The 20651-nt window shown below is 39.4% G+C and overlaps 1 protein-coding gene across 1 annotated transcript in view; it reads right to left on the bottom strand.

The window, feature by feature from the left end:
- Positions 1 to 20651, bottom strand: part of LOC114609023 (lipopolysaccharide-responsive and beige-like anchor protein) — a gene marked incomplete at its 5' end in the record, with an annotated part of 68275 nt that overhangs the window by 8984 nt on the left and 38640 nt on the right. The window contains 3 exons of the mRNA XM_028753227.1: positions 632 to 828; positions 3886 to 3987; positions 18714 to 18881. Coding sequence (XP_028609060.1) covers positions 632 to 828; positions 3886 to 3987; positions 18714 to 18881 — 467 coding nt within the window. The remainder of the gene's footprint in view (positions 1 to 631; positions 829 to 3885; positions 3988 to 18713; positions 18882 to 20651) is intronic.

The raw sequence follows: 20651 nt of genomic DNA, 5'->3' as shown, positions 1-20651 counted from the left end.
CCAGGCCCACATCATGTACAGTAACTTGAAGGTGAGAAGAAGGGGACCTTGGAAATGATCCCCAAAGAACAGTCTGGCTCTCTTCCTCAATCTCTCACGCCTTGGGGGCTTCGGGAGAAGCAGAGCAAGACCTGAGCTGCCCATTAGCTTAACATTCCTTACAGACAGAAGCTCATGTCATTTTGATACCCAGGTCTCTTACATGGCTTGCTTTGGTGTTGCTCTCCAGCAGGTCAGTGCAGATATCAGCTGCTGACCCCAAGAATACACAATGACTCCGTGCTACCTTTCTCAATGTAAAGAGAAACCAGCTTTAAGTAGACTCTAGTTCAGCATTGGTGTACAGTGAATCTTAGAGATGAGTCTACTGTTAGGTATCACTTAGAGGAAATGTCATGGATAGCATCAGCTATGGGACATCAGTTAGTGGGTGTGCTCTCTGCACATGGCCACAGTAAAAGCACTAGGCTTTAGCAAGGTGCCCTGAGCTTCCAAGTGTTAGCTAGTGGTGTCCCTTTGGCATGGGAAAGAGGCCCCAGGCAGGTCAAAATTAGGTTTCTTCAGTGAACTTGTCTTCTTTACCAGTAGAGCTTCCCAGTAAGATGGACAATCTGGAGCCCACAGCACTCACCCTTATATGATCATCAGTCTCCACGGTGGCCTGCAGCTTCCCGTTCACACTGAAGGTGCAGAAGCAGCCATTTTCATAGAAGATGACACAGTGACCCTCTCTCGATGCTTGGATGAGTTTTGGTTTCAGGCAATTTTCAGGACCCTCCAAAGTCCTTAACAAGTCTCCATTCATGGAATGTATGAGACATGGCCCTTCTGAGAAGAGAACAAGAGGCAAAATTATGTAATGAAAACCGACTGGGCTGGAGAGATGGCTCAGTGGTTAAGAGCACTGACTGCACTTCCAGAGGTCCTGAGTTCAAATCCCAGGACCACACGGTGGCTCACAACCATCTGTAATGAAATCTGATGCCCTCTTCTGGTGTGTCTGAAGACAGCTACAGTGTACTCATATACATAAAATAAATAAATCTTAAAAAAAAAAAAAAAAAGACAGACAGGGTGGCTAGCCCAGCTCCATAGTAGTGGTAAGCATCTAAGGCCTGGGTTCAATCCACAGTATCAGTGAATCTTCACTGATTCACTGCAGTGCCACGGTCCAGTTCTTCACAGCCCTCAGAAAGCTGTCATGTCAGTTACTTAGCAAACTCTGGTTCTTATGTTTGCCGGCTCTCACTTTCCACTGGGAGGCGTGAGAAGCCATGTTCCTCATGTTTAGTCCTCCTCGGGGGCAGAAGTTACTTTATACAATTCATTATGACATGAGTCGGGAGAAGCTAGAAGAACTCCATGAGGAAGACAATTTCCAATCCCAGAGCAACTTCAAGGGAGGCTGGGGTATAAATGCTGCCACTGCGTGGCACAGGGGTACCCTTCCTAGAGAGCAGGGACAGAGCAGACTGCATCAGTGAAGATGCCGCCAGCCAGGGCAGCTTCCCTCCCATTGTGCACGGCATTGTGGTTGAAACACTGGATTCCTTCTACCATTATTAAACTGAGTGAGCTATTCCCTGATATCCCTAAAGCAAGTAGTGACTTCTGCCACTCTCAACTCCCCAGTGACACTCTAGGCTGAGAACCTGAGGACAGTAACTGCTGAACACCAGCCCCAACACACAGACACACACACACACACACACACACCCCAGGGCTTTTCTGTTTCTACTGTATACTCATCATGTGCAAAGTAAAGGAAGCAAAAGCTTGTGTGGTGAGTGTTGAGAGACGGGGAAAACGTGGGTCTGTGCCCTGCCTTGCTCCTGGCCACACACAGTCATTGCTTGCCCCCCACCTGGCTACTGAAGCCTACCTTTGGAAAGGATGACTCTCAGCTTCTGTTAGGCTACCCAAGAGTTAAAAGTCTTCAGTGTTTTCTAACATAAATACCAAAGGCACACATTTGTTTTTGCATAGTTTCAGCATCCATAAGTTCTTCAGTTCCTAAATAACACTAGCACCACAACACAGTTCAGATTTCAGTTATCAGAGCAGTTGTGTAAAGCGCACTTCATGGCTAGCTCTTCAGTCTATGGACACGCACATTTATAGAAGTCGAGCAGTCAGAAGCCCCCACGTCACAGTGCTCACGGCACACACCGCAGTAACCAGTATCTGTTGTGCAGGCCACATGCAGACAGCGAGCAGCGGCTTTGCTGCCTCCTCCTTCCACAGTGATAACCCATGTGGCATTTTATAAAAGAAGGTAACCAGAAAAGCATATTGGTCAACAATGATGAACTTCAATAAAGACGTGACTATAAATGGAGTTTTGCGTAGGGAGGGCAGAGTCGCTCTGGATGCTGCCAAGACACGAGATGTGCAGCCAGGGATGAACAAAGGAAACTTGTTGGCATAACTCAGGAAAGTGGTTGTAACAGAGATGACGATGTCCAGAAGACATGAAACTAACAAAAAGCTCCACATTAGGGAACCCTAGAGGGTATGTCATGACATTTAAACAAAAAGAAGTGAAAAGCTCCAACAGAAGAGGACTGCTAGTCTCCCAAGGCACAGAAGAGATGGTTAGGCATTAGGACAAGACAGTGGTACTCGTGCTCACCTGTCCCTGAGAACTGACTCTCAGACATGAAACTGCATGGCTGGGTTTGTTTTTGAGATAAGGTATCTAGCCCTGCTATGCAGCTTTGGCTGTCCAGATAATCACTGTGTAGGCCATGTTGGCTTTGAACTCAGAGATTCCCCCTTGCCTCTGCCTCCTGGGTGCTGAGAATAAAGGTATGTGCCTTGCCTGGCTATTTTTAATGTTTTGACAAAAACTTTTAGACCATGGAAAAATGATAGAAATAAGTTCCTTCCACTGAGACAATGTCTCACATAATTTTGTGTGGTTTCTGTTTACATGGCATTTTACTGTGCAAAGCAGGGATGGTTTATAATAGTAACTAATTTTAAAGTTTAATGTGGGTTAGCTACAGTCAAAAGAATCACATTACTTTTTCACTGCTTTAACCAACTCCGTTTCTCAAAGCAAAACTTTATTCATTCTGGCCTGTTAGCTGTACTATTATAGTTCAAGTCAGAGAGACAGTAAGGTGATAGGAGTCATGTGCTCAGTCTCCAGCACAGAGAGGAGATGGGCAGACTGGTAGGTGGAGGAAGAGGCACTGAACTGCAAACAGCTTCTTTGCTGCTGGATCCTGGTTTGTTTTTCCTGCTCTTGGAAGGAGCACTCAGTATCTCCAAACCCAGGCAAGTGCTAGCAGCAGATGCATCCAGCCCACTCCAGTGTCTGTCACTCTAGGCCTGCTTAGTTCTGAAATCTGGAAGTTAAGCAGACTCAGGGGCTTAGCAGGTAAAGGGATTTGTTGCTGAATCTGATGGCTTGATTTTAATCCCTGGAACCCACATATTGTGGAAGAAAAGAACCAATTCTCACCCGTCATCTGCCTCTACACACATGATATGACATGACTACAGGCATACATACAATAAAGTCAGGGTCAGGATTTCCATTCAGACTACTGGAGGTCAGAGAAATAAACAAACATATAAAGATGTTCCTTGTTCCTGCTTTGTGGAGATTAGAATGCCAACTGCTGCTATCTATAGAGTATCTAGAATCCTTAGATTTAGACCAGAGAGCTAAAACCAGGCTTTTGGCCCTGACGAGAATATTCTTTCTCCAAGTGTCCGTATTGCTCTTAAGGAATGACTTTTAACTAACGGCATATTTAAGTAGCCTTGTGTGGCTACCATAATAGTCTGGCGCTTTGGAGAACAGGAGCCAACCTCATTTCTTTTACCATTACTATGACAAGAGAAGCCAACACTTTGAAGAAAGCACAACTTTACCTTGGGAACCACTTAACACTAGGCCCAGCTCGGCGCAGACTGCAGCACAGGTGATCTCATAGTCGTGGCCTGTGAGAATGGCCCGAGGAGTGGTAGTTTCACCTTTAGCAAAGAAAAAAAAAAAAAGACAAATCAATTCCACTGTATAAATACTAAATAACTTGGTGCCAATTTTGATCTTAGGAAGAGTCCACACTTTGCTACAGTTTGATTTTTAAGGTGGCATGTTCCTGAATTTAAGGACCCCTTATTATCCAGCAACAACAGATTAAAGCGCAAAGCTAAAGATGGTAAAACTTACATTCTACACTGATTAGGAACTCATGAGATGTGTAGGATATTGGATGGGCAAGCATTTTCAGTTGTTGCCTTAATCTAGTTGTATGATGGGTTTTGTGAGTTCATTATAACCAAGGCCCTAATTTTAGCATCATCTATCTACTTGAGAGGCTAATCTTATTATATGAGAAAAGTGTGGAGTCTTCCTAAGATCAGTTGTGACTTAATTTGTACCACAGGGACACACATGGGATTCTCTACTTAGCCAGAGGGCCCTATTTAAAACTAACTGCCTCTCTCCCCGACCCCCACACTTTCAGTTTGTAAAGACAAAGCCTTTGCAAACAGCTAACAAGCAGGGTCCTGCTGGTGGTTTTTGAACTTGTCTGTTGTGAACTGTTTTCATGGCAGAGTTGAGGACTGATGTTGTATAATCTAAAGGGGGCAAATATCCCCAGAAAGTAGCTCACTCTGAGCAGCTTTAGAAAAGAATCCTCTGCCACTGTAACCCCAGGCACTGGCTGCCCTTAGAACCATCATTCACTCAGAGGAAAGATCCCTAATAAGTCAGGAAAATCCGTCAGAAACCACTGCACCTATAGAGGCCAGTACTGCTGTTAAACCACTAATCTAGCTTCTAAAGCAGGGGTTTGCAGGGAGAGGGTCAATGAGCTCTTCCAACATTGTGGCAAAGTATGTGCACATGCTTGAAATAGGCTTTTTGAAGGCACAGGGATACATGGCCCCCAAAAAGGGCAAGAGAGAAGGCTCCACTCCTTTCTTTACATGCCTTCCCTGGGGCCAGCAGTAACTTAAGGCTTATCATGTCACATGATAGGTATGCCATGTGTATTTACACAATGCTATGTCACCATGGTGTCTCTTACGGCTTTGGTGCCTAGCAGTAAGTCTGAGTGAGATTTTAGTCTGGAAGGACTTGTGTGTTACCTGGGGTATATTCTAGCCCCAGCTGCCAGACTAGTCCATATCCCTAGGGAAGGAAAGGGAGACCTCGGCTAATAGACTAATGGGCCAAGAAAAGTCGAACCAGGGACCTGGTTTCATCTAATTTCAAGTTTAAAACATACAGGAGGAACATACCTAACTTATTAGAATGTCTACTTGATATTTTCCAAACTAAAAGGGAATCTGTCACAGCCACTTTTCCTCCTTTAGTCTAAAAAAAGTTGGTGAAAGAACCTTCAAAGAGGCAAATGATACAGGCTCATCTAAACTACTTAATTTTGTACTAAAAATTATTAATTTAGAAATAAACATTCTATGTTTAAAAAGTTAATATGTTATCTTTCACTCATGGTCCCCTTCATACGTACCCCTTGCCATATTCAAAATTCCACAAAAATTGCATTATAATGTTACTCTTGAAATTATTGTTTGAATATATCTATTGGCACTGTTTCTTAAAATTAACCATTAAGATCAGGATGATTTAAGGAATACATTTTCAGTGCAACTGTTCTGTTTTTGTATCCATAAATTACAAATTATTTTAATGGTGGTGAGATTTGTGTTTTAACTTGAATAATCTTTCTTCAGTAGAAAGTGAAGGTCTGAAGAAAAGTAAATGAAGAATGAGAGCAATTTACATATAAACCAGAATAAACAGAGGCCACATGAGCCAGGAGGGCCAGACACCAGCAGGAAGCCAGGCCAGTCCTTGCTTTGTTTGCTGGACTTCGGAGTATTTTCTCAGGAGCTCAGTGGAGGGAGAGAGGAGATTGATCTTAACTCTCTTCTTTTTTAATCGAAGAGATGAACAGAGAGTAATCTAGAACTGTGAAGTCAGAAGGTAGAAAACCTCAGAAAGGGGGTTAAGTTGTAAATGTTCTCCTTTGTAAACACAATTCACTAGTTCTGCTTACAAAATAGTAGCTATCATGAATGCAAAATATACCAAATCACTTTTCTTTACACAAATCAGCAGATGAATGTACAAAGCAACTTCAGGATGGAAAAGGGTCTTTCTTTTCTTGGGATCTGATTCTAAATAAAGGACTGTTTAGTGCTGGGCTTTGTTGGCAAAGTGTTTCCTAGTCCAGGAAACAGGTTAGACAGTTCAGGAAATATGGAGGGGGTGGTGGGGAGGACTGAGAACACAGGCTCAAGTAACACAACAAATTAAAAGCGTAAGGGTAAAATCATGGCCAGTTGCGTCTCAGGGAGCTGGATTTATGGTAAGAAATAACAACAAAACAAAAATCCAACTGTGCTCAACCTGCCTTATGTATAGAAACAAACACTAAGGCTGCAGACTCCAAATCTACAACACATAGGAAGAAAAGTCATTTCCAGCTCACGTACCTGAAGTACAGATAGAGCACGCACATTTATTTTCTCCTTATCAAAAAGTATGTTCAAAATAAAAAGCTGTTGGACTTTCATAAGTCCCAATAAACAAAGAGCCTTAAATATTAAAATTTCACTATTACTGGTATTGTTCTATAATACAGGATTTAAACCAAACAGAATACAGACTGCTTGGGCTCCACAGACATTTTGGGAATCACTTGGAATGAAATTAACGGCAGAGAGGATCATTCAAGGCAGAACACTGGTCTCTGTGGGGCTTGTGACGCCTGTCATTTCTCTGTAGTAATATGGGATTCATCTTCTCCTAGGTTGTAGAGGAACCAGGTGACATCATAGAACAGAGAAGAAAGGTAAGACCCCTTGTACCTCAGAGTGAAAGCCAAGAGCCAATGGCTGTGGTTAAAGCTCCAGTCAGCTCTGGAGCTGCCCCTCCAGGCCACGTGTCAGCTCAGACCAGTATTGTGGGGCTGGGGTGCATCGTCAGTACAAATGAGATGATTGTGCACATGCATTTCCTTTCAGATGCTCAGGCACCACCAGTCTCAAAGAGCAGGAAAGTCTTCTGGAAAGTACCAGGCTATTCTTTTGATAAAAACCTTCAATTGTTAATGGATGCTGACAGTCTATACCTTTGCTCTCTCAGAGAGCAGGAGCTGGGATCTACCAAAGCCCAGACCATGAAGCACAACAGATTCCCTTAAACCCTTTAAAGTCTTACTGCGTGAAAATCGTCATGGCTTTCAGTAACGCTGGGAGAAAAATTTATCTTGTTGGTAGTTTAAGAAGCTACACTTCAAACTTCTTAAAGAAAAATGAAAAGAGAGAAAGGACAGACATCTAGGACTACTTTGAAAAGCTGGAGCAAGCACTTCAAAGGAAAGAGGTCTTTGTGTGAAAGCAGTTTTATGACTACTGATGCAGATCCTACCAAAAGCTGAAAGGGAGACTCAGTACATCTTTCGGAGGCCTTAGTAGAAGATGAACAAGTCAAATGAGATTAAAGACAGCCCAAAGCCTGCCACAGAGCCCAGGCAGGCCAGCATTTACAGATGTGCTTTTCTCAGCATGTGACAGGGAACACTGGTGGAAGCCTATGCCCTCGAACCATCCAACTTGGTTTAAACAGTGAGGAGCTCCATAACCCTGCTGGTGTGTACACTGAGCCAATGTGGAATGCAGAACAGTTAGCTTAACACCGCTGGGAGAGTGGGATCTGTTTGTAGTATTAAATGTGTTTCTTTTCCCCCTTATAAATATCTTTATCAAATGGAGTCTGAACCTCTTAAAACTTCATATCTGAAAGAGAAAAAGTAATTCCTCTACTATCTTATTCATAAGTAGCAGATGAGAAAGATAATTCCCAAGATTTACCTCCATTAAGGCAAAGTAGATAAATAACTCATGTAAAAATACACTTTTCAATTATTTTTAAAAAGTGAAATAAGTTCCTGCTATCATCAGCATCACCGACCCAGGCTTAGGAAAGTGAAGCCATTTCAGAGTGACTGTGCAGTCCTTTGCAGAGTTGCGTGCTGCCTCAGCAGGCACACGCCGTGCTTTTCTCTAACAGCGTCTAGAATGAAATGATGCTGGCTCTGCATCATTTCCTGTGCTCAGTCTTAGAAATGTAAAATCACTTCTTCCCACAAATTGCTTAATGGATGGCTCTGTGATTGTAATCAGCACAGCCCGCTGCCCACTTTCTTGTTCCTTCGCTCTGGCATTGACTTAGCAGTAGTTACTGATGCACACTGGACAATAAGGACAGAAATACAATATGGCCTTTTGTTTGAAATGACTTGATTTACAGTGCTCATTGGAATCTGAGGGTGTAACTCAACACCCCAGCATCACCACAAAAAAAAAATCGGAAATTTAAATGATTATTAAATCCAGTTCTGTCTATCTTATAATAATCCTGTGCATTGTACTCGAATACATGATTTTAAAGGTTAAGATACTACTGAGGCGCAAGCACTTAATTACAAGGGCTTTGGTTGCCAAGTCAGCATTAAGGACTAATTAATGAATCTTTAAGTGAACACCAGTGATACAGTTTCACACCAGTAAACTCTTGTATATCTAAAGAAAACTGAAATAGAATATTAAACTTGATTTTGTTAAAACAAAACAATATCAGAAGCCACTTTGGATCTAGGTATGTTCAAAAGCCAAGACCCATAACGAGGCTTTAAGTACTTACAACACCAAAAAGGTCAAATACTATAGAGGACATGTAGTTTGTCTATTAATTGCTGCTGATTAATACAAAACTCTCATGTGCAAACCAAATACTTGGCTTTCTCATGCGGCTCACCACAATGGTAAATCAAGAAAGGAAATGGCCTTTTTGCTGATAAATGCTTCCTTTTCCCTCTGATAAATGTTTCTTAAACCTTTCCACTAACTTCCTAAGTTTTCAATGGAAGTTCTACCACCTTTTAATTATGCAAAACTAAATTATTTGAAATTTGTTCTAGTCATTCCAGCTTTATCATCCATCCTCCCCCTCCTTCTCTGTATCCACACAGTCTTGGTGAAAATACATGTGTACAGTTAAACATGTAGACTACAGTTAACATGCCAGATGCATTAAGGCTGCCACGTGCACCAGAAAATGTTGATGACTTCTTTTGTAAATACCACTAGAATTACTAATGTCAGGCAAGGCAAGGTTAGTATGAAAGGCAATCAAAGCTCTTGGTTCATGTAATTTCCCTCCTCTGCTACATGCCTGGTTTTACACGGGACTTACCTTCTAATACTACACTAGACAGAGAATTTGTGTGAGTGATTCTATGTGTAACACTATTAAGGGGATGGGGGTACAGTCAGTGTGAGAATGCACGTTTAGCACAAATAGGCTCTGGGCTCAATCCTCAGCATGCAGTGAGCTCCCACATACGCAAGGAAAGGAAACCAAAACCCCAACAGGTTCTATCATGACACGCACTGTCATAGGAAATCAGTGTAACAAAATTATCTTTTCATGTCTTTTGTAAATACTGAGTACTTTTCTGATAGGATTGCATCAAATTCTGTATTGTTGATAATCCAATTAAATCTAATAAAAACTGAAATACAGTTTAGTGGCTAAGAAAGAGGCCTCTAGGGCTGGAGCTGTAGCTCATTGGCAAGGCATAGTCTCAGCATGTGTGAGGTCTGGGTTCCATTCGTAACACTACCACAAACAAAAGATTATGGCCCAGAGTATCTAAATTTGAATCTAGACACAGCATCTGTCAACTAGGTGATCTTTTGGTAAGAGACTCAGGAGCTTTAGGGCCAAAGCAGAAGGAAAAATGATACTTTAATAACTTCTTCATGTGTCAGCTATAAAGACAAGAGATAATATGAGAAGCTTTCACACAGGGGTATCATAAGAATTATGTCACTGTGCACAGTGTCTTTAAGTCCTGAGCACCTATGAGATATCACCCAGTAGCAGCAGGGCTGGCGGAAGGAGAAGAGGAGGGAGAAAGTGCTTTTTCTCAACTTTTGTTTATAAAAATCTCTTTTTAATAAAAGGTATTTCTGGGGCTGGAGGGATGGCTCAGTGTGTAAGAGCACAGTCTGCTCTTCCAGAGGTCCTGAATTCAATTCCCAGCAACCATGTGGTGGCTCACAACCATCTGTAATGGGATCCAATGCCCTCTTCTGGTGTATCTGAAGACAGCTACAGTGTACTCACATACATAAAATAAATAAATAAATAAATAAATAAATAAATAAATAAATAAATCTTTTTTAAAAAAGGTATTTCTAATCTTGGTCTGCATAAGTGTCAATTAAGATAGTTCTTATTATTTTTCTTTCTTGTCAAGGAGTAATATACCTTAGTTTCACAAAACTATACTCTGAATTCTCACACTCTGCCTCAGTTCAGATTTTACAGCTTTCCTCAACAATCCACACATCTCTGAAGAGCAGGAAATGCAGATATATTTCCACAATCAGATGTGGAAATTTTAAATTTCTCTAATTTTAAATATCTCATTATATCTCATTACCAAATATGACATGCTCATTATAAGTGTGCAGATAAGTTAGTGAATTGTGAAGATGATGAAAACTTGCTTCCAACTCCCACTAATTTGAAATGAGCACTGCTGGCCTTTGCTGGCTATGACTCCAGCTTTTTATGCATTCACATACATGAGTTTTTAAGGACTTGCACATACATTTGTCAAAACTTATCAAGCATGATACAGAGAGTTCAGTGATCTATCACTTAGCAGTCCAGAGAACATATGCCCCTGTGTTCATAGCACACATGCCCAGTATCTTTAGTAGAAACTGCACAGCCCTTCAGAAGTTTAGAGCCCTTCAGACTCTCCTGAATTACTCTTGAGACTGCGTTTGTTGATTCTCCGTCGTGTGGCTGCTTGGTCTTAGACTCTAGTCTCTCCATAGCTCCTGCACCTGAATACAGGAATCTAGTAATGTAGACAGACAACATTTCTCTACACAGAAAGTTGATGGAGCTGAAATGGAGTTCACATTTGTTGATATCCAACACTGAATTTTATGAATATAAGTTAAAATTTTTAACCTTTTTATTCTGATTATCCAAATCATTTAAAATTCTTATTTTTAGTTTTTTTGTTTTGTTTTGTTTTTTTTTTTTGGTTTTTCAAGGTAAGAGTTTCTCTGGGTAACAAAGCCCTAGCTGTCCTGGACTTGCTTTGTAGACCAGGCTGGTCTTGAATTGATAGAGATCTGCCTGCTTTGGCCTCCCAAGTGTTGTAATTAAAGGCATGTACTACATACACTACCACACCTGGCCTTTTTTTTTTTTTTTTTAGATTGTAATTTAATTAAAACATTTCTCCCTTCCCTTTCTCCTCCAAGTCCTCTTTTTCACTGTCCTTCAAATTCATGGCCTCTTTTTAATTAATTGTGCATGTATAAATAGATACATATATGTATTTACACATATATGTATATATGTATACAAATATATTATATAAATAAATATATTTATATGTGCATATATATTCCTAAATGTAGCATGTTGAGTCCATATAGTGTTACTTGTATATATGTTTTCAGGGTTGACCTTTTGGCAGTGGACAGCAATTGATGTGCACCTCCCTGGGAAGGACCACCTCTCTTGCTCCCAGCTTTCCTCAATTGTTTGTAGTTCTTTGTGTAGGGTTAAGGACTCATGGGCTTTTACCTGTCCACTTTGGCATGTTCATTGGTGTCATCCTGGTTTGGCTCACATTCGGGCAGCCATGTTGGTGAGACTTTATGGGCACAGCTTCTGACATTACTAGGAGACACAGTCTCACAGCAGTCCCTGACCCTCTTGTTCTTACAGTCTTTTTAACCTCAATTCTGCAATGTTCCTCGAGCCTTAGGTATGGGATTGGGGCTGAGCCTCAAAAATCCTCATTTTGATTAGTTATAATTTTTGTAGTGGCCTCTGTCTGTTGATACAGTGTCTCACTATATTAGCCTTGGTTGCCCTTGAACTCAGAGACCTACCTGCCTCCTCTGCCTGGGATTAAAAGTATGCACCAACACCTGGTCCTAACATTCTTTTTAATCTATTTCCTTATCATTTGTCAGGTTTCTTTGGTAAATACATGTAAATTAGGCTTTCACATCTTTAGCTATTAAACATATATTGGTTTATGCTCATGCAGTAGTGATGCATGCCTTTAATCCCAGCACTTCCGAGGCAGAGGCAGGCGGATCTTTTGTGAGTTTGAGGGCAGCCTGGTTCATACATAGTTGAGTTCCAGGATAGCCAGGACTATATAGTAAGACCTGTTTTAGACAAGAGAAGACAAAACAAAACAAAACAAAACAAAACAAAACCTTGTTCTAAACCACCCCAAGGAAATAAAATCATTTTCTCAGTTACAGAAAACTACAACTTATAAAAATGAACACAAGAATGCGCAGTAGTTACAGAATTAAGCTAAAAAAGAAACTGAGTTCCAGGAAATTATCTTTTTCATTTAAAAACACTTCCAGAGGCTGGAGAGATGGCTCAGTGGTTTAGAATACTTGTGGTACTTGCAGGGGACCTCAGTTTGACTCCTAGTACCCAAATGATGGTTCAAAACCATCTATAACTGCAGTATCAGGGAATCCAATGACCTCTGCTGGCTTCTGTGGGCACATACATACATGCAGGCCAAACACATATAAAATACAAAAACAAACAAAATCTTCTAATCCTACATTTGAAACCTGACCAAGCCTATTAGAATTGAAGAAAACTTACTTTAGAAAATAGCGGGTATGTGATAGGCAATGATATAACTGACTAGGTGAAGGCAACTAAAACAAAAACAAAAACAAAAAAATCAATAAAGAAAACACAGCCACAAGCTGGGTGTGGTGGTTCCCGCCTGCACTTCCAGCCCTTAGGATGGATGCAAAGGATCAGGGTATTCCAGCCCAGTCTGGACTACTATAGATCCTGTAGCAAAAGAGCACAACACAACAAAACAAATGTCCAGACAAGAACAGAAAAACCCATCAAATGCCAATTTGTTAATTAGTACTTTAAATTATCTCTATAAAGTAATGTTTGTAGTATGTGAAAATTAAGGTAACTAGAAAAAGTGGGGTTTTTAAGAGAAACAAACACACAAATAATTTCATATAAAATGGCTTCTCATAAAGCTTCAGGAATATCTACTGCATAACATGTGTGTGGTCTCATGTCATCTTTCTAGTAAAATGGGCCTTTCTGAAAGGTAGTAAAAATCAGTTTAATGTTGGCCCAGAGGTGTCAACTAAATGCATACTCCCTAATGCTACAGCAATGCCCTACTCATGGGATGAGGGGAGTGCACGACCCTGATACTGTAGCAGCACCAATCCTACTTTCATATGTGAGAAAGGGGACAGGGCACCAGTGACAACTTTGTCCTCTGAGTGTTCTGAGGGCCTGTATAATGACAGCCAGCAGTATGTACTCACATGTTAATTTCAGCCATTGTTTGAAATTAAAATTTCTCTCTCGAGCATGAAGTGTTTGCAACTTTCTTTGGGACTGTCCCTAATGTCTACATATGAAGATACTCAGTTTTAGTTTGAGGGCATAAATCAGTTTCTCTGTCCTCATATTTAAGTGGCTACAGCCCTTGGGTGAATGGTATAGTGATTTTTCTCTGCAACCAAACAAGGTAAATAAATGTGATATATTGGCACATCACCCCACTGCTCTGCATATGGTGCACATTAAGGCTGTATTCGTTTGCCATATGAATATAATTCCTTTTACCACATCTACTATTAGCTACAAGAAGTAAATACAGAGTTGTTTTGTTGGAATTTGAGGGCCTGCATTACATCACAGAGCACTAAACATCCTGGACCTTCTGGAGAATTTCATAGGCGTATTTTTAATGTCACCTGAACCTGAACATGGCCAGCATACTGCTTCAAACTCGTACTTTGAATTTTACAAGAAAGTAAAGAAAGATATTAGGTAGTGCAGTAGGCCAGGAGGGAACTGGGTTTGGTCTGAACGGGGCATATGTAAGAAGTGTTGTCCTCTACAAAGAATCAGATCCAGCCCTGTCCCTCACATAAAAGGCCATGTGCCTCAAGCACTGCTTTCACATACAGAAAGTATAAGGAACCAAGTGTAGGGATTACCTAAACCATTCCTGCCAGCTGTAACTTACTGAAGACCTATGATCATTAAGATGTGAGTTTATCTCAGGATAAACTGTGGTGCTTTGGTTTTTTTAGGCATATTCTGTGCTTTGCTTAAACATTTATTATAAAGTCTCAATTTCAGGTTAGGGTGGGAACAGAAGAATGAATGTTTTAAAAACATACAAGGTTTAACACACCATATATATGCTGACATTTGAGACCCGTGAATAATCTACCATAGGCAATTAGAGGCAAAATCTACCAGTGTTTCCAGGCCCTGCCTTTCCCATTAGAGAGCTTTGCGTCCCCAGCTGTGTCCAGCAGATGGTGCTCTAGGCTACCTACTTACAGAGAGGACACTGCACTACAGTCGCCTATGTTTTGCCAAGACAAAGAATAAGAATTTATCAGTAGCTTTAGTAAAACATGTTAGGCTTTATGACAAAAAGGACATGATTCCTAAGTACATGCATAAAAAATACATATGCATAAGCACATGTGCATGGCACCCGGTAAATAACTCACACCTGGGCGTGTTACTCTACCACATCTCTTACGGACTTGATGAGTAGTCTGTATGTACCAGTGGTATTTATAGTCATAGGGTAAGATCATTCTAAATTCATTAAAAAAATTTAGAATGCCTTAACGTTAGAATTCATTTTTAATTATAGCAGGAATGTCTCATTAGGGTGATTCTAGTAAAATTAACAACAGTAGGATTTACGGTAATGACTGAAGTGATTGATGAGAGTGTAACAAAATGAAGTTTTAGACAGGAAGGCAGGGCAGTGTACAGTACTTTAAAAACAGCTCTGCAGTCTGTTAGTGCTAGCCTTACGGTTAATAAAGTCTTCTTTCTAATTAACGGTGCTGAAATATTCTTAAAGAACAGAATCTTGTTGTTATATAACCCACACCAGCCCTCCATAGACGCCATTCCCATAAGGAGAAAGCTGACATAGATTAGCATGTCTGATTGCAAAGAGGAAAAAAAAAATGCCACCTTTCCATCAAATCAAAACCAGAATGCAAGAATGTTAAAGTACTTTACTGAAATAGTGCACACACAAATCTATGCAACACCCTCACATTCGGCAACCATTTGCTCCAAAAGCTAATAGACTGTGGCTGTAAAAAAAATTACTTTGAAACCTAAAAGTGTCGCATACATGGTTAGTTTTTAAAATTCCAGTTTATGATTTATGAGTGTAATATAAATTAGTGAATAAATAATAACTGTTGTATGTTTTCATCTTGTTTGTATAAGTACAAGCATGTCAAAGTTGGAAGTGTTTAATTTAAATACCAATTTAGTGCACCAAAGGAGCACACTTTCTGCAGAATTTGGAGAAGGCAGTCTGGCCAGCATTGTTCTGAAGGGAAAACCTTTTACTGGAGGAATCTTGGCCTAAGACAGTGGATTGGGGTGAGCTAACAAGGTGCTGAGCTTTCTGCAGAAAACACCACTCATTGAAATCGTCCTGGTTAATGTTACAAAAACCATCCACAACCAAGTGGAAGACTATTTTCAGCCTTCTTATTGGAAACCTGCATTCCACAGCAGATAACCATCGAAAGACAATAGAGCCAAAGGTGAAAAACGGCCTGTCTGCAGAGAGCAAGCCTTTGGCTGCATGATCTAGACAGGTTTCATAAAACATCCGAGTCATTTTTAAAGCTCCAAATGATACTATTTATAGGTTTCATCCAAGTTGAGTTAGCCTGATTTTTATCCAACTAACACACATATTAACATTGTATAACAATAGGTTAAAACAGTTACACAGTTACCAACTCTATAGGGCAACAATTATTAGATTTGAAGAAAATGGTATTTGGCTCCTGCTTATGATCCTTGCAAGTAAAATCACTAACTATTTTTGTAATTTTAAAATCTAAAACAAAATTAAATTGCTGAAAGAACTATAAAATGCAAAAAACAGCAATAGGTTGCCCCCCCACCTCTTTTTTTTTCCTTTCATGTAATAAAAAAATTGAGGTTGAAGTACTCCTGTGTATTTACCAGCCATCCTACAATGCGTGTATGTGAGCATGTGGCCATTCTCAGGGGTCTTCCTGTGGCTCTGAGCTACAGCGCGGATGCAGGAGTCTGAACGCTCATCTGAGGCATCGCTTCAGCCTTCAGCGGCTGCTCACAGCCTTCGCTACGCCAGAGGATCAGAGAACTGAACAAGCTGACAATAGTTATGCACAGTAAAACTGTCTGAGATTGTCTGCTATTTGTTTTTAAAGGCTTAGATTGGCTTTTTTATCTTTTTTTTCTAATGTGTGTAAATTCTCAGAGTAAGGAAAAGTACCTGTTTGTCTTTCTTACAGATTCATTCTTCAAAGCTAAAGTGAAATTCAATTGGGGCATCAGATATTATAAAAGTGCCAGAAAGGATGAGGTAATATAATTTATTCAAAATACATTTTGGTTTTCTGAAAATTATATTAGTTGTTCTGTGTTTCTGTTTTTTTTCTCCTCTTCATTATGTGCATTTCTGGGTGTTGCTGCCTACTATATTACAGATGAGAGAATGGTGAACATCGCATGTAACATTTTAATATGTAGCCAAGATAGAGTTTGTGAGGTGATTTATGTCTGCTGAGCACCTTGTGCCTCTGATAACACCACTGCTTTATTTTACAGATGAGAGAGAGGAGGGGGGGAGGGAGAGAGGGAGGGGGGCACAGCAGAGTCAGGAACTTAGATTTCTCTTTTACTCTGGATCTCAGTGTTTGATCACTCCTTCTTGATTCTCTATTTAAATGACACACATACAAAAAACATCTTTAGGGCAATTTATAATGTACTTATATAAACAACATATTTAAATACATGCATATATCATTTAATGTGTAAGTAGATATAAAATACTTTGAAAACCTTAAGCTTTCTAATTTTAAAACATAATTAAATCTCTGAAATGCTATATAGTTCCATACAGAAACAGCCAGTAGGGCTTTAGCTATTCCTCAGAATGCACAAGGCTGGAAACTCTGCATAACATAGAGAAGGTAAACACATTGAGTGAAAAACAAAGACTCAAATATCTGTCTTTGTGGGTACAAATTGCTACACATGCTCAAAACTTTTTAAGGCAAGAAAAAGGCTTTCCTAAATTCTCTGAGAGACAAATAACAAAGTGGTAGATTTATGTATTATCAAATTTAGATTTGCCTGATATAATTAATCTTTTATTTAGGGAAACAGGAAAAAAGAAACTGAAAGTAGTCACTCACTCTAGGAGGCCAGAAAGGGAGAAGCATCAGAGGCCACCTTGACAATCAAAGGATCACAGTATATATTCAGAAAATCAAAGTCCTGAGTTTTTATCCTTTTAAGTTAATTGTAAGTACACATAAAACAGAGCTGTCTGTGTAAGCAGGAGACACGCACAAAGCACACTTTCTCAGAGTACAAACACACTACAGCTTGCTCTAACTGCGGCGACCAGATTGCCCACAGTATCAGAACTTTAATTTTTTTCTGTTCTATTCACATATACGATTATCTTTGATTAAAGTCATAAATAGGTCCATTAGATAATAACTGAATACAATGTTTATGATCCAATGCAAAAATCCCTCAAGTACATGAAAAGAAAAAATAGTTTTTAAAAAAGCTTTTAAAAAAGCATTTTACTAAATATTAGCATTTTTGAACAAAATGTTCACTGTCACACAAGTATTATCCATTTTTGCACAACCTGGAGAAGTCAATCGAAACCATGACAAGGTGAAATACATTTACACCCAGACACGAGGTCCAGTATTCAGGTAACAGCATGAGCTTTCCTTAACCAAATACACCGCATGTAGCTTCCAATTAAAAAACGGTAAATATTTAAGAGCAGCCACAGACTCTACCTTATGAAATAGAAATCTACAGCTATTCTTACAAAAACTCTTCTCTGTTGTCATAATCATTTTAATTAAATTCTCATTTTTCAGGTGGTCCCTTTAATTGTTTTTCCTACTTCTTAATGTGTTTTTTAAAGCCATCTCTTGACTGCAGCTGTGTGCGATTGGTTTTAATGGTGGCTGTTTCCTTTTTTGCCTTCTGTGAATTACAATTTTAAATGGTTACACATTTTTTGTTGTTGTTTTACTGCCTTCAGCAGGTTCTGAAAGATGTTTAATGCTGTTGGCGAACATTTTCATTTCCCATCTGAAAAGCCAAGAGCCAATTTGAATATTCCATATTGGCCTTTTATGACCCATTTTATCTTTTAATATGTAAATGAAAGTATTATAAAGTTGTAGATTTCCAGAATTTTAACTTTTAATTTTCTCTTTTAAAACATGAGTTCAATAAACAAGAAAATATGTATTTTCTCTTTTCTGTTACATGTTATATTGTTCATGATAACATCTCTGCTTTCGTTGGTGACAGCTAGTGCAGCCAAGAGTGAGTAGAACAAGAAAACAAGGACTTCACAAGTGAACTTGAATTATCAATGAGTTTAGATATCAACATCCTGGGAAATTCAGTTTCATTCTTACGGTAATGGGAGAGCGTGTCTACCCTCGGTGCAGCTCTTCTACGTCACTTATAAAGTTCACTTTAAAAAGTTTGTACTTACTGCCAGGGTTATCTCCAATCCCACTGCTTTTTCCATTCCAGTACCACAGAAGAAGAGTTGCATCACGTGACCCTGAGAGAACGTAGCAATTTCCCCCTATGTACGACTCAGAGCGAGCTAGGCAAGTGACAACATCCCAATGGCCAAACACCACTTGGATCAATTTTCCTGAAATAAAAAAAACATTTTTTCTTTAAGCCACAATTAAAAGACAAGGCAAATGTCTATCAAATATATAACCTGCAAGACAGTTCTGTAATAATAATTCAGATCTTAGAATGTTCTGACCTGGCAGGGATTTTGTTTGTTTTTAAGTGCTACCTATAATAGTGAAAAAAAATCAATTAAATAGTGATAAGATTTTTGAAAGGCATATGTTAAAACTATTTCAACAAATACTTGTGTATAAGAACACCATCTCCTTATGAACAGCTACTATAAATTACTAAAGAATAATATTTACTGGTTAAAGCAGCCCAGGAGAACACTTACACTGGAACCATTTAACACTTTCTTGAGTTACTCTGTGACACAAAACCAAAGCCTGCTGCCTTCCAGAAAGTCCTCCAGAGCTTGGCTCACTAGCAGCTTCGCCTGAACTCATGACATATATGGAAGCTCTTTTGTTCTTAGGTCACCTTGAAGAGAGTTCCTACTTTTTCAAACCAGGCTTACATGGACTAACTTTTGATCAAACAAATAGTTTATCATGATTGCAATTCAAACCCTGCCGCTCTTTCTTTGCTCTAATTGTCTGAGTGATGAAAATTCCTTTGGGGTGATGATGAAATCAAGATTACAGTGGTTTAATGGGAGGACTGAGAACAGTGGAGAAGAAAATAGTCAATGTACACACAGGCAGGGCTTCAAACCCAGGAAGAATTCGGTTCACATTAACAGTGTCACAGACAAAAAGCAAGTCCTTGGTGTGAAGTCTTTGCCTGACTGACAGTGATACCATTTACAGACTTGTCTAAAGAATTAGGTACTGCAGCCCTCTATGTCACCCTAGTTTATAGTTAACATTTCCCCTTGAAAAGTCTGTAGTCTACAAATGATGTTACAGAATGTCTACTCTCAATATACAGCATGGCTTTCAAAGGAAGTGAGTGTCAGTAGGACAAAATTATGTTAAGGAAACTGAAAAAAATAGTTTCAACCTGGAATATGCAAAACAATATTCAAAAGCCTAAGTTCTCAATTAAAGACTGGCATCTAAAGATACTATATAACTTTTCCCTTTTTCCCTTCCTTCCTACCTTCTTTCCTTTGTTCCTCCCTCTCTCCTCCCCTGTCTCTCCCTCCTTCCATTCCTTTCTAGTTTGTTTTTTAAGACAGAGTTTCTCTGTGTAGTCCTGGCTGTCCTGGAACTTGATCTATAGACCAGATTGGCCTTGAACTCGAAGTGCTGGGATTAAAGGTGTGCCACACCAACCAGCTACTTCTCAGGAAAGTAAACAAAACATTATTAAATCTGTTAAAGGAAGTATTCACTTAAATACTACTTATTACAATAAACTTGAGATTTAGAAATGTTTCGCTCAAGAGAAGCAGCTCGCAGAACCCACCACCAACCTTAAAAATCAGACTTATTTCAATTTCAAATTATAGTTAGTAAGGTAAAATTTCCTGCTGCAATTAAAGCAGATCAAAGATTCAGTTAAGGCAGGTATTTGAACTGTTAAATGTGCCACAGGTTTTCTAAATGTCTTCACCCTTCTAAACTGGCATTAGAACATTTCACTTACAAAGTTAGATTATATTAGTAAGGCACATGCTAGAAAGAATTCAGTATTTTAAAATAAAGAAGTCAAAAGACCAAATTAAATATAAAATGTATAGCAAATTTTATTTCATTTTCAAGTGAAGATGTTTAGTAATAAATGGTCATATCATATCTTGCAGGGCAGAATGCAGAAGATGGGCAGCGGGCTGCAT

The sequence above is a fragment of the Grammomys surdaster genome, unplaced genomic scaffold, assembly GCF_004785775.1.
Source record: "Grammomys surdaster isolate TR1022 unplaced genomic scaffold, NIH_TR_1.0 125946, whole genome shotgun sequence".
NCBI classification, from domain to species: Eukaryota; Metazoa; Chordata; class Mammalia; order Rodentia; family Muridae; genus Grammomys; species Grammomys surdaster.
The sequence above is the reverse complement of the archived record's forward strand: the minus strand, read 5'-3'. Positions and strand labels throughout refer to the sequence as shown.